Genomic DNA, 13,566 nt, shown 5'->3' with positions numbered 1-13,566 from the left:
ATTGGGTAGAAGAAATGATCTGGATGACTTCACACGTGGACGAATGATCGAAAATCTGGAGTAGGGGCGAAATGTGACCAGTATAGCTGAAGAATTCGGAATCAAAAAAGTGGCGTTTTGCGCGTTTAGAAAAGACTTCCATACTATAAGTACAGCTATTAGAAAGGTTGGTGTGGCCGTCCCAGGAAAAACCGATATATAGTCCTGCAGACGAAAAGAGTCCGAAACAAGTCAGCAAGCGCCACAGCTCAACAACTGTGAACAGCAACGGGCGACAATTGTCGTGGTTTACTGCGTCCAAACACCTTCACAAAGGTGGTCTATGCGCCTGCCGTTCTGAACGCTGCATCCCTTTGAAAGTTGGCCATCGGCATCACCGTTTACAGTGGTGCACGGAGCTCAAAAACTGGGCATCTCATCAATGGAGTCGTATCCTCCTTACGGATGAGAATCGTTTTAGTGCCACAAGCGATTCTCAACACAAATTGATTTGGAGAGAGGTCAGAACACAATTTAATCTCAGTAACATTACGAAAAGAGACCGTTACGGTGTTCTGAAGATCTTGTCTGGAGAGGCATTATGCTGAACGGGCGGACGGAGCTCCATGTTTTCAACAGAAGTTCTGTAACTGGAGATCGCTATCGTCAGGAGGTGATCCTTCCCCATGTGCGTCTGTTGTGAGGTGCCATTGGAGCAGACTTCGTTTTTATGGATGACAATGCACAGCCACACCGAACTCTTACTGTTCAGAAGCTATTGAAAAGTGAAGATATCACTTGAATGGATTGGCCAGCGTGCTCCCTTGATTTAAACCCCATAGAACATGTGTGGGATGCTTCGGGGAGACGCTTGTGACACGATTACATTCTCCGGGGAACACCCAACAACTGAAACAGATGCTGATTGAGGAATGGGCACTCTTACCTCAAGATCTGTTGGAAAATCTGGTGCTGAGTATGGAGAGACCATTCGAAGCAACCATTGCAGTAAGAGGATGGCATATCCCATACTAAGGAACACCTGCTTGTTGTTCTTCCTCTTGTACAGACAATCATGTATAACGATACTATGAGTTCAATAAAGCCTGTTTTTGTTTGATTCCGTACTGTATGCATTGTATTCATTTTTAAAGCAATTATGCTTTCGTCATCGTTGAAATACAAAATGCTTCCTCTTAATTCTATATTTCATGTCTCTCAGATGATTTCTCGTGGAGTTATGCCAAAAAGAACACTTGTTGCTTAAGTTTTGCACACCAGTGTAGAATCAATGCGAAGCGTAACAAGCGACAAATATGAGCACACATCAGTGCTGCCAACATTCAAAGGCAAAACTGCGGATTATAAATCCTAAAATTATGGCATTAACGTTAAAAATATTGTAAAAAATTTTATTCTTACTATTTTTTTAATAGTATAATATAATAATGAGAAAATTTTTTTAACGCGGACAGGTACAAAATCTCTGAAGATTGGTCCGACGAACCAGCAGCTAAGAATCCCTGGTGTAGAAAACTCAAAGAATTGACACCTCATCAATGGAGTCACGTCCTATTTACTGATGAGAGCCGTTTCAGTCTGACAGATTCTCGACGCCCGTTGATATGGAGACTTTTCATCCTATTAATCTTAGGGAACGAGACCACCTAGGTGGCCCTGGCGTCCTTGTATGAACGACATTATAATGAACGGACGGACGGAGCTTACCGGAGATCGTTTCTGTGATTAAGTTATCCCTTATGTGCGCATTTTCCGGTGTGACACTGGTTCACAACTTTATTTTCATCGATGACAATGCACTACCAAATAGGACTTATGCTGTTGAGAAAGAACTAATAGAAAGTTAAGATATTCATAGAATGGATTTAGCCAACGTACTACCTTTATTTAAATCCCATTGAACATATGTTGGAAAATTTAGAGAGACTCCTGGAGGCACGATCTTACCTTACAGAGAACACTAAATAACTGAAGCAGATGCTCCTTGAAGAATGGTAACTCTTACCCTAAAAACTGTTAGATAATCTGGGGCTGAGTGTCGATAGATGGTGCAACGCAACCACTGCGGTTAGAAGAGGCCATATTCCTTATAAATATTATTTGGTTCCTTGTTCTTCCTCTTGACTAGATATGTTTTTGTACCAACACTATTCTGTCAATAAAGCCTTTTTCTGTTAGTTCTGTACTTTTTGTTTTTTATTCATTTTTCGCTACTATACTTTCCCCATCCGTTAATTACTACATTGTGCCCCTGCAATATAAATTTCATATCTCCCAGTTGATTGATTTTGCAGAATTTCAGCCCAAATCAGAAACGCTGCTTAAATGCTTGCACATGAGTGTACTAGAAACCGAAGAAGGTGAGTAATGTAGAAACTATCTTAACAGATATGCCAACTAGTCAGTTAAATTTTCGGAAATCTCTGAAATGCATTCAGGTTAACTATTGACATTTTTGGGTGTATTATCATATTATTTTATTTCAAAATAACTCGCAGTCTTTTATTTTACAAAGAGAATAAGGGATTATTCCATAAGAAATATATGATTTCAATAATTAACCCAAATTCCATTTATTTAGTATCCCTATATCAGTATTTAACATCTTTTTAGTACGGAATATGAATGTCCTATCCCAAACATCGCACGCACTTACACGCTTGATAATCTTCGAAAATAGTATTATCACTGGAGTCATTATCATTGTATGAGGTATGTTTTATTATTTTGAAAGCACTTAGATATGTAAGTATTAAAAATGGCGGCTAGCTTTTCTTTTTTGAAGTGACTGACCAATGATATCTTAGATATATTCGATAGGAAATACATCCGGAGAGGTCCCAGGCCGCAGTAGCTTGTCAAGTTAGTATAGGCTATTTATTGCAGAATGAGTAACATGTAACCTCGATGTATCGTGTTGAAGGCAATTCCTGGGAAACCTCGTAGGAATGATTGTAGCACTAGCTCCATAATCAAATCAGCATAACGTTGAACTGTCAGGTTACCAAGAAGGAAGACTAGAAAGACTAGAAAGGTGCCACCTGCCTGTACATTACATCGCTTCATACCATTAATAAGAGACCAGAAGTGGCATGACATTCTCTCATGAAAGTTTGTTGATGGTTTGGCCACGTGGTTTTGAGTCTAATCTCCGACAGTTGTTGTCCCAAAGACAGAAGCGTGACACATAGTTGAAAAGGAGAGTCCTCTATTTTCCCTTCCATTATTATTTAGATGTATACCATCTAGATGTACCTTTAAAAGTGGTGGCTTGTGGTGAATGAAATATTAGTCGCTGTCATTTAGCTTGTAACCTAATATCGTGTAAGCATCTTCTGATGACTTCTGTAGACACTGCTGGTACCTCTTTAGTTAGCATATGACATGAAAGAATACTCAAGGTAGAGTGAGGATTTTTATGCTTCTAACCGTTCGCCTTTATTTTTTAAATTTATTTTTTTAAATTAAATTTTGCTGTCATCAGAGATCGCTGTTATTTTTTGAAATGACTGAGATACGCAACATTGAAAAGTGCTAATAGGTAGCAGTTTGCTAGAGTTATAGGAGACATATTTAAATTTAAAGATTCTACCCCTCTCAGTTTCCGACAGATAATAAGAGACATTTCAATAAACTTGAGGCATCACACTTTCAAACCACATTCGGGTTTTTGAAGCTTCATGTAATTAAAAAAAAAACTGTTTTAAATGACTTTCATATCATTTAAGCTATTTAGCTGATAGAGTTCCTCACTCTTATTCTACAAGAAGTGTTAACTACCTTTTATTTTACTCAAATTAAGATTAACAACCGGCCCCTTTCTTCGGGCTTACAACAAAGCCTTCACTTGGGCTTGAAATCAAAATAAGAAATAAGAACTAACTATAACTAGCTAAGAGACTTAGCCGAAGTTAACACAAATCTAACGTAGTTGGCCCTTACTTTAAACTAGCCGGCGAATACCAAGGGCACGTAATATATGGCTGAGTGAAGGCTTCTAGGAAACGTTAGTCCAGCTTCTAGGAAAAGTTAGTCCAAAGGCAAACAAAGGCACGCGCTACTCAGGATTCCTAACTCTTTCTCTCGAAGTAAGTTGAACTTTCCTTAAATACTACTTCTACTCATTTGGATTCAACGCGGTCTGATAAAATCTGAACCCTTTCACATTTTTTTATTATATTTACATTTACTTCAATTCTACCTAATTTTAATTTTACATTGCATAACAAGCATTGTATAATGAAAAACGTTTTACAGAAACTTTCTTTACTCTCTTGAAACCATTTTCAATTCCTTCTTTCTCTTCGCTTTGGCGATAGTAAACGGACCGCTTTCCTTTACATTAATTTAAATATAGCCATGAATCACCTAAAAGCACACTGAAATTTCCATTTTTATCCATCTTAAATAACTGTAATAGAGAATTCTTTACCTCATCTTATAGAGACAGTAAGTTATTTTGAAGCAGGAGATGTGAAAAAATGAGCAATACTCTCGCCGGGAATCAAACCACGGACCTCTCGGATACGTGCCGAACGAACGTGCTGACCACTACACCACGAAGGTATGCTAAGAAGGCGGGAGAAATACTTTATAATCTTGCCTCAAAAGAAATGTCTCAATACATGTCTCAAAAGAAAGCAATGAAAATTATAATTTTTTTGCATTTTTTAAATGTCACTGTTTATTGTTTTGTTTACAGTAGGCACAGAAATTTTAAAAATTGACGATAATTGAGAAGGTGGGTTCTCTTTTAGGAGCACAGGTTTAATTTTTCAAATGGTCTTTGAAAAGCATACTTATTATTACTACTTATTATAAATATATGGTGTTCTATTACTTGTAGAAATCAGTGACTGCGTTTTATTTCATCATAATGAATGATTTTATTTATTGTGTCATGACACATTTAATTTTTCAATAAAATATCATAATTTCCTTATAAAACATACCGATTAGTATTAGTTTTTATTTCAAGATTAGGTTTAGTAACACCACTTTACCAATCTTCCCTGAATTACTTCGTACAGTTCAGTTGTAGAGTAACTAGGATTTTGGAAAAGAAAACATGATACATCTATGCAGTGCTCTCGCCGGATTAGGTCCCCGAACCTTCCAGTTGCTAGCAGGACATGCCTGCAGTTGCACAAGGCGAGCAAGGGGTAAGGAGGAAGAAAATACATTACACGATAATCCAAAAATCCTTAACGAATGATAATATAATAGTGTATAAAATTACAGATTATATGCTCATTTCACACACTGCATGTGTTCAGTTCGTAGATCATTCGTGCATTGTTCTTCCAAAAATAGAAGAAATACATATATTTGATATTGGTAACTGAATACAATGAAACGCATCTGGGTTTTCGAAAAAAGTACAGGATTTGTATTGCAGTGAACCTCTTTCTTATGGTTTACAACAAAAATTAAAGACGTAATGGTGAATTATAGATAAAAACATGATTTCTATATCATAGAGCAGATATCCACTGCTGATATAAGGGTTAATAACTGTAATGAGCCGTTTAATTATATGATTTATGTTTTATGGATTAAAATTAAATGAATAGAATTCAATGGCCATATTTGTCTTACACTTTGCAACAGAAAGGTATGAGCTACAGGATTTTATCAAACCAAGAGATGCTGGATACAACTAAAGACGTGAAGATGACATACGAGTAAACAAGCTGTTAGAATATAAAAGTTAAATAAAATATGTTCAAAGGGAATGACAGTTTAGCTCTAAATAACATTCGCCGTACTGTCGGAAAGGTTGACAACATAAAAACCAAATAAATATTTAAAAAATAACACAAAAATATAAGTGATAACCTCTTTAAATATTACCAACACTTTAACCAAACTCCACTTTGAAAAATGTACTACACGTCGTCCATTTAAAATGTATGAAATTCACTTTTATGAAAAATATTACCATTCTGGTTTAGCCTTATTTTCAGGTTACTGGTGAATTAATTAGCACGGGAAGTCAGAATTTCAGTGAATTTCTAAACTTACATTCTACGCTCAAGTAGGCAGAGGCGGTGTCTGGTGTCCCGATGCCGTTGGTCACTTCGCAGGTCAGTTTCCCAGAGTCCTCGGCTGATGTGGGGGCGATGAAGAGGGTCCCGTCTCCCCTCGCCGTGGTCCTGGTTTCCAGCCACGAGAGCTGACTGATTTCCACCCCGTTGTGAAACCAACGGTGAGTGACATTCGTTGGAAGGGCTTTGGCTTCGCAGATAAACTCTGCTCGATCCCCTTCTAATTTAGTAACATTACGAGGAGGAAGAACTATAGTAGCAGGACCTAAAAAAAGGATGTCGTTATAAGTTTTTCTATTCAGAATAACTTTAATTTATTTTCAGAACATAAGAAATAAGAAATTTCTTGTTTGTATTATAAAGTTTGAGTTTAAAAAGTTTATATTTATCTTTCGTTTTGTTCTTGGTTTCAGTTTAAACTCCTTTAAAAAGCTGAAAGTTAACAAACATACCTGGAATAGAAATTAATATATACATTTTGAAGGGTACTGGCATGAATTCTTCTTTAAGCAACTAAAGCGATCCATGGCAGGTAACTTAAAATGCATAAAACGTTTCTATAAAATCAAAAGTAATCTCAAATTGAATTTTGCCAAATTTTAAATATTAGAATCGTTTTCTAGTTTCAAAAAGTAATCGCTTTTATCCAGTCTTTATAGATGAAAATAATAAAGCACGCTTACAGTATTAATAATTTTCTTGTTTATTTGTTTATTTGAATATGGAAAATTAGATTAAGATTATCTATCTAAGGAGAAGAGTGACTTCATATAGAACATTTTAAGGTAAAATTGGCTCGTATTTACGTTACGTATGGTTGGAAAAGAAAAATCACCCATGAAGACATCCAGTTCGAGGATCCGAACACATGTCGAACCATTAGTTATCTTACTCGCCCACTAATGGACATCAACCAAATGGATAAAACATCAACCGAAATTATGAAGTAAGAAATTTTCTTCAGTTTTCAATATTCTTAGCACAATTTAAAAATTAATAAAATTAAATGTGAAATTCAAATGTTCTTTTTTTTTTTTTTTTTTTTTTTCCATCTAAGTTTAACCTAACTTCTCTGCTTTTAAGAACACAGGGCTCTGAAAAGATCCACCAAAAGTATTTTTATACTCTGCATTGATAACAAAATTAATTTTCGTATATTCTACCGTTAATTGTGAAAAAAGTAATTATTTAAATTTACTGATTTAAAATAATTTACATTATTCTTTATATAATTCACACAATTCTGTTAAACCTGAAATACAGAGCATTATTGCAAGTATATTTGAATGTCATGCAAAAAAAAAAAAATACATATGCCAGCACTTAAATGCCAGAGCAGAGTTTATTGAGGATAATATAGATCTTCTGTAGAAACAAAATTGAAATTTTTGTTTGAAAGTGATACAATTCATATTTTCCTCGCTAAATCAAACAACCCATATTTATACAGAACTTTAATGTTAAAAATTCAATTTAACGCACAAATTTATTACATGATTTGACTTTTCAGTTATATACTGAAACACAGTGGAATTTGTTCCTCCCTATACACAAAAATGATTTTACAAACTTCCGATATTTTTATTTTAAACAATTGCGATTTAGAATTAGATTCGAATCTTGTATTTTTCGAAATTATAAAAATCTGGATTTAGTGAAAGAAGATACTCAGTGTTTTACATCATTATTATTTATATCAATTTTTTTTTTTTTGGCTGTAGGGAAAAAAAAAAAAAAAAAAAAAAAAAAGAGTTTTCCTGATGAAAGAAAAGAGCGTTTCTGGAAAGAGCTTTCCGATGTAACAAAGTTGGTTTTACGGCATACTAAATCTGTATGCAGTAGAACATAATTTACAGGTACGTTTAAAACACCCTCTCGGATGGTAAATGATAAGGAACTGGGGGAAGGGAGGGTTGCGACAAATAATAATAGTTTTCTTCTTAAATATTAATTCATCTCAAAAGATATTAAACGATACCATGTCACGGTTTTCAACAAATTTGTTTGAAACGTGTTTAATTCTTACTTCGGAGTAATAAAAAAAATGAATATCGTAAAAACGACCAATTAAGAAAAGGAGTTTATTAGTAAAACACTGCGAAATATCCCTAAAAAGACTTCCCATGGCTTCAGACGATTTGAACTTTGTGGAGGAGGTTGCTTCAAAGAATAAGACTATTGTTTAATTATATTATCAGAAATGTCGGTTACTTTTAGAGGTGATCATCTTAGAGTAATGGTTGCGATAAGCAGTTTAACTGTAAAAAATTTACTATTTTTTTAAACTTTTGGTTTATACCTTCAAAATTTATAATATAATATTCAGGAAATTACTTTGTTTCAGTTTAATAATAAAAAACCTTTTTTTAAGAAAGTATAAAAGAAACTCTGAAACAACACCAATATCAGGAAAGAAAATGTATTGGTCATTGAGAAAATTACATATTAATTAACTATACGAAAGAAGTTATTTATTGTAGTAATAAAACTAGTTTTAAAGTATATTAAAGTTCCATGCAATGAAGAAAAACTCATAGATTGTTACCATTTTTAAAAACCAAAGGGTAGGAAGATATTTTTGAATGGCAACTTATGTCAACGGCAACAATTTAAAAATGATGTCTTCTCATAATATTATTTAAAAAGTGTCGACGGCATAAGAAATAATATTTTTGCTACAAGTTCCAACAATACATCTACTCTCTTAAATCATATCAAAAGTTGAATGCTTAGGATAATATAAAATTCAAAAACCGACTGTTAATTTCAAAACTTCAGTAATATCCACAGTCTTCAATAATATAGCATTATTGAAAGAATGTTGGAGATGCTGTTTTGCTTCATGAATTATAAGAGAAAACTGTTCAAACTGTTTCAAAACTACACAATGAAAACTGTTCTCTCGTTGAAGACAACGCGAGAACAGTTTTCATTGTGAAGTAAAAGGAACCTGCCGAAGAAATAAAATATTAAACAAATTAATAATGAGAAAGAGAAATCAATGTAACATGAGCAACTTTTCATGAGTTATAGTTTCCAAAATTAAAAGAACCTTCTTCCTTAGTTAAGGAAGTGAAAATGACGGAAAAGAAACATGTGCCTGGCCGGGACTACTTGAGAAAATTCGAGAATGTTCAAGCTAAATGAAAGAAATCTAATTCTGAAAAGGAAGACTTTTTTAAATAACATTGGATTTAGAGAAACGGAAAATGGGATTGATTTACATTGCTTCATGAATGTCGTTTTTACCGAACGTAAATTTTATGCTCTTTAATTACAAGTTTCAATGCTCTTTTTGTTTATTCAATGTATATTAATATGAAGCGTATATATTAAATATACACTGCCGTCTAAAAGTTAAGGAACAGCATCTTTTTTGTATCTAATTTGAGAATGAAGTAACATAGAAACAAGAAATTTACAGGACAGGTTCACTAAAAAGTTCTTTAATGAATGCGACATAGAACGTTTCTAAAGTTCAACACAAACATGAATTACAAATTGCACTCTTAGAAGAGAAATCTAATCTTAGAGAAACATATCACAGTTTTTTGAGGAAAAATGGGATGATATAAAATGGGTTCTAATAAGGAATATGTCCACCCCTAGCTGCAATACATTTGCGTCAGCGACGTTCCATGCTGTCAATTAAGTTGTCGGTCTGTGAAATGGGAAGCAATGACCAGACACGGAGTAATGCTTATTCAGGCTCATCTAACGACCTTGGAGGAGGACTTAAAGCAGCAACCTGTTCCCAAGGTAGTCACAAAGATGCTCTATTGGATTATGGTCTGGAGATTGAGTTGGCCATTCCATCCGCTCCCTACAGTGACGCTCAAGATATTCTTCAGCAACCCGAGCTCGGTCCTGTTGCGCATTGTCGTCCATCAGAAGAAATCCACGACCAATAGCAGCGGCATATTGATCAAGGATCTCGTCTCGGTATCTCACACCCGTCAAAATTCCTCCATGGAACACATGCAGGTTAGTGTGATCACCAAGAGAGATCCCAGCCAAAACTATTATTACACCACCTCTGTAACTGTGTCTTTCTATAATGTGGGATTGATTGTATTTGGTGCGTTGGTCCCTCCAGATCAGTTGACGACCTGAATCACTCGCCAGTGTGAACCTGGACTCGTCTGTGAAGAGAAAAGACGCCCATTGTTGACTGGTCCAGGAGACTTGTTCTCTTGGCCAACATAAACAGGCATCTCTATGTCCTCGGATCAAGGGGACACAAATAACTGGGCGTCTTGCATACAGACCTGTATTGTTCAGGCGTCTGCGCACTGTAGTAGCTGAGATTCGTGTTCCTGTTGCCATGAGCTAAGGCACAGTAATCCTATTCCTCCTTCGGGCCGAAATAGCTAAATAACGGTCTACTGCAGGGGTTGTAACTCTAAGTCTACCTGGAACATGTCTTCTAGACACAGAACCCTCGGATTCAAACTGATTCCATAGTTGTTAGATCACACTACGAGAGACATTGAGACGTCTAGCAGCATCAGCTTGTGATATGTCCATTTCCATTCATTCAGTCACCCGCCACCTCAACCCATCGGGCAAACGACTTTTCTCTGACATTGATAGACTCTCCTGGATACTGTAAATGGAATTGCTAATAACAATTGAAGATCAACCCTCATAAACAAAACTTAACAATTTTTGCCTTTTTTCTCCTCCTATATAGTAAGTATTCCTTTCTTTAAAATAAAAGTGGTTAAAATAAAGTATTTTAAAATAAAAATGCACATTTTTGCATACATTTTCTTAAACTTCATTACTATCATGTATATAAACTGTGAATTTAAAGGTTACAGACATTTTTGTAATGGTGAGCTTTGAATAACATGCTGTTCCTTAACTTATGGAGGGCAATGTATATGTATTCAATATATTTAATAGAATTCAATGTTAAGCTCGATTGGAAAAAATAATATAGATACTTCACTATTCATACCTGAAATGGAGTCTTTATGTTACAAACTACGGATTTTATTTACGGATAAAACACAAATACGGATAATATTAATTACGGATAAAAAAAAATGAATGTTACGTAAAAAACGTGAAACTTGATATCTAATCGACGAAAAGAATGCAATAATTACTGAAGCATTCATGAGTTTTGACGATTCATATGAATCACTATTACTTTATTGAACAGTCAGCTTAAGTTAGTTTTAACTTTCGTGAAAATTTGAATCATACAATTTAATAATTAAATACAAACTTAAATGACACAGTTAAGAAGTACAAGAAAAGTATTTTGGTGTAATTTCTAAAACAAAATTACTTACCAGCAACGATGACTTTGGTCGTCGTAGTTACAGTTCCTTCCCTGTTTCTTGCCATACATGTATAATCTCCAATATCTGTCTGCCGCAGATTGCTGATCCTTAACTCAGTGGGAAGAATTTGAACTGTTCGACTCTCTTCCAAAGGCAAATTATCCTAAAAAACAGGGAATTTTATCATAAAAAATATGATTGTAGTACATTTCTAGGATGAATATTTGATATTTGTTACTAATGTTTTATACAATTTAAATTACTGGCCTAAGTTTAACCGATGTTAAAAAAACTAGTAAACTAAACTATTAGAATAGGCCATACAGCACAACTTAGTTCATCCTGCAAAGTAGATTTCTTTAGTGTACATAGCTCTTACTTAAAATAGCCCAAGGAAAAAATCGCTGGGAGACATCTGAGTTGAGTTGAGGGCAGTTCATCTATATTGAAATGGACCACGCACGGGTGTAATGTGCAAAATTTGAAACGCCTCAATTTTCAAATGATGGAAGCGAATAAATTATTTTATGTATCAATGAATATTTATAATGAGATGTAGATTATCGTATGTTAATTAACCAGTTATTATAATTTTATGTTTACTATAAATTCTTCTTTCCGTGTTCCTCACCAAAATGATAATTAAGTTTTGATTGTATTTAAGATGAGGGTTTTGAATCTTAGAGACAGCTTCTGGCAATTACGTATCGCTGTTAGTATTCCTTAACAGCTTTGCTTCAAATTAATAATCCGGCTTTAGCTTTCTCGCTAGCCGACGAGTTACCTCTTGAGTCATCTTATTCTATTCCTTGTGTGGTCTTAGATTACGTTATGAACATTTGAATTTAATTGCCTGTTATTATGAAATTAAATAGCCACAAGTGGTGGTTTCATCTGTAGCATAAGTTGTGCCTTTAGGTTCAATTTGAGACTAAAACAAAAACTTTAATTTAAACTTTCTTCAGTATTTTGTGAGTATTTGAGACGCACTGATAACTATTTACTTGTAAAGTAGGATCTGCAGGACTTTAGCTTCAGTTATAAGGTTAAAGTTACATAGTTCAATTCAGTTGACGATGAATAAGGATACCGGGATACACGGATACCTGGTCTTAGCTAGATTAATAGATAGCTTCCCACATCTATCCTTAACTTTATTTATTATATATATATATAATAACGAAATGCTTTACATTTTTTATTACGGTACATAATTTAAGATTATGAATTTTGAAACATATTTACATAAAAGAGGAATAAAAAACTAGAGTTAAAAATAAAATGAAATTGCGTTTAAAATAAAAATTCATAAAGTCCACAGTTCACGAAGTCCATAAAATTCGATCAAACATTCATAAAAGGGAAAATCATACGAAAAGATCACAACGTCTTAATTAAGCTTTTACACCTTAAGCTCATAAAAGAAAGTTATTACGTGTGAGCTTACGAATAAAATAATGAAACTTTAAAAGGAGAGGTAAATATGCTACCATTATATCCATATTTTAAGCGCGTTTGCAAGTATCTTTTTCCAATGCAAAAATAGATTCATAATTTTACAAATTAAAAAAAAAAAAAGATGTCTTTTCTCGATAAATAATATTTTGAAAGAAATGGCATTAACTGCAGAAAAGTTAATACAGTATTGTTTCATTAAGGGGTATTCCGTTACGTAATGAATTGGAGATTCTTTGTCGCCACAGACACACTGATGAACACTGGTAATTCCATATTTATAGTGAAACATTGTGTTCTCTGTTATGCATCTTGATAACTGAGTAATCGAAATTTTGCGGTTTAGATCAATTGTTGATACGTTATTGAAGGTGCTTCTGCCCTATGCACATACAGGGTGTCTCTAATTAAATAACCCTATTTCAAAGCTGCCTACAAGCGAAACCAGCGATCAGAAAATCGTGAAATTTTGTTGCGACGTAATGAAGGGATGAGAATGTCTTTTAGAGAAAAAAACAATTAGTTACAAATAGCGTCATCAGAGAGCGTTTTACTTTAAAAAACCTGTAGTAAAAATGTAAATCTTTGTTGACGTCATGCAGCGGCTATTATAAAACCTCGAAACATTAGCGAAGACTTTGTTTTCAATATGCTTGTTGGTCACAATGACGATAAGTTTACGAGATCGCACTTTGTTAGTACAATTATTTTTACCAAAACAGGCGGCACTTTCGTAAAGTGTGGCTTGCCTGATTCCGAGAACTCAGTCC

The 13,566-nt window shown here is 34.3% G+C and overlaps 1 protein-coding gene across 5 annotated transcripts in view; it reads right to left on the bottom strand.

Moving 5' to 3' along the window:
- LOC118184950 (protein turtle-like) overlaps positions 1-13,566 on the bottom strand; it is a 531,428-nt gene that overhangs the window by 89,983 nt on the left and 427,879 nt on the right. For all 5 annotated transcript variants that reach the window (XM_035354710.2, XM_035354706.2, XM_035354711.2 and 2 more), the window contains exons 4-5: positions 11,351-11,504; positions 6,025-6,312 (exon numbers count right to left, since the gene is read on the bottom strand). In XM_035354710.2, the coding sequence (XP_035210601.1) occupies positions 6,025-6,312; positions 11,351-11,504 (442 nt within the window). The remainder of the gene's footprint in view (positions 1-6,024; positions 6,313-11,350; positions 11,505-13,566) is intronic.

Source organism: Stegodyphus dumicola, chromosome 2, assembly GCF_044657685.1.
Source record: "Stegodyphus dumicola isolate Sdum_Otavi_A_Nest chromosome 2, ASM4465768v1".
NCBI lineage: Eukaryota > Metazoa > Arthropoda > Arachnida > Araneae > Eresidae > Stegodyphus > Stegodyphus dumicola.
This window is presented reverse-complemented; position numbering and strand designations above follow the sequence as displayed.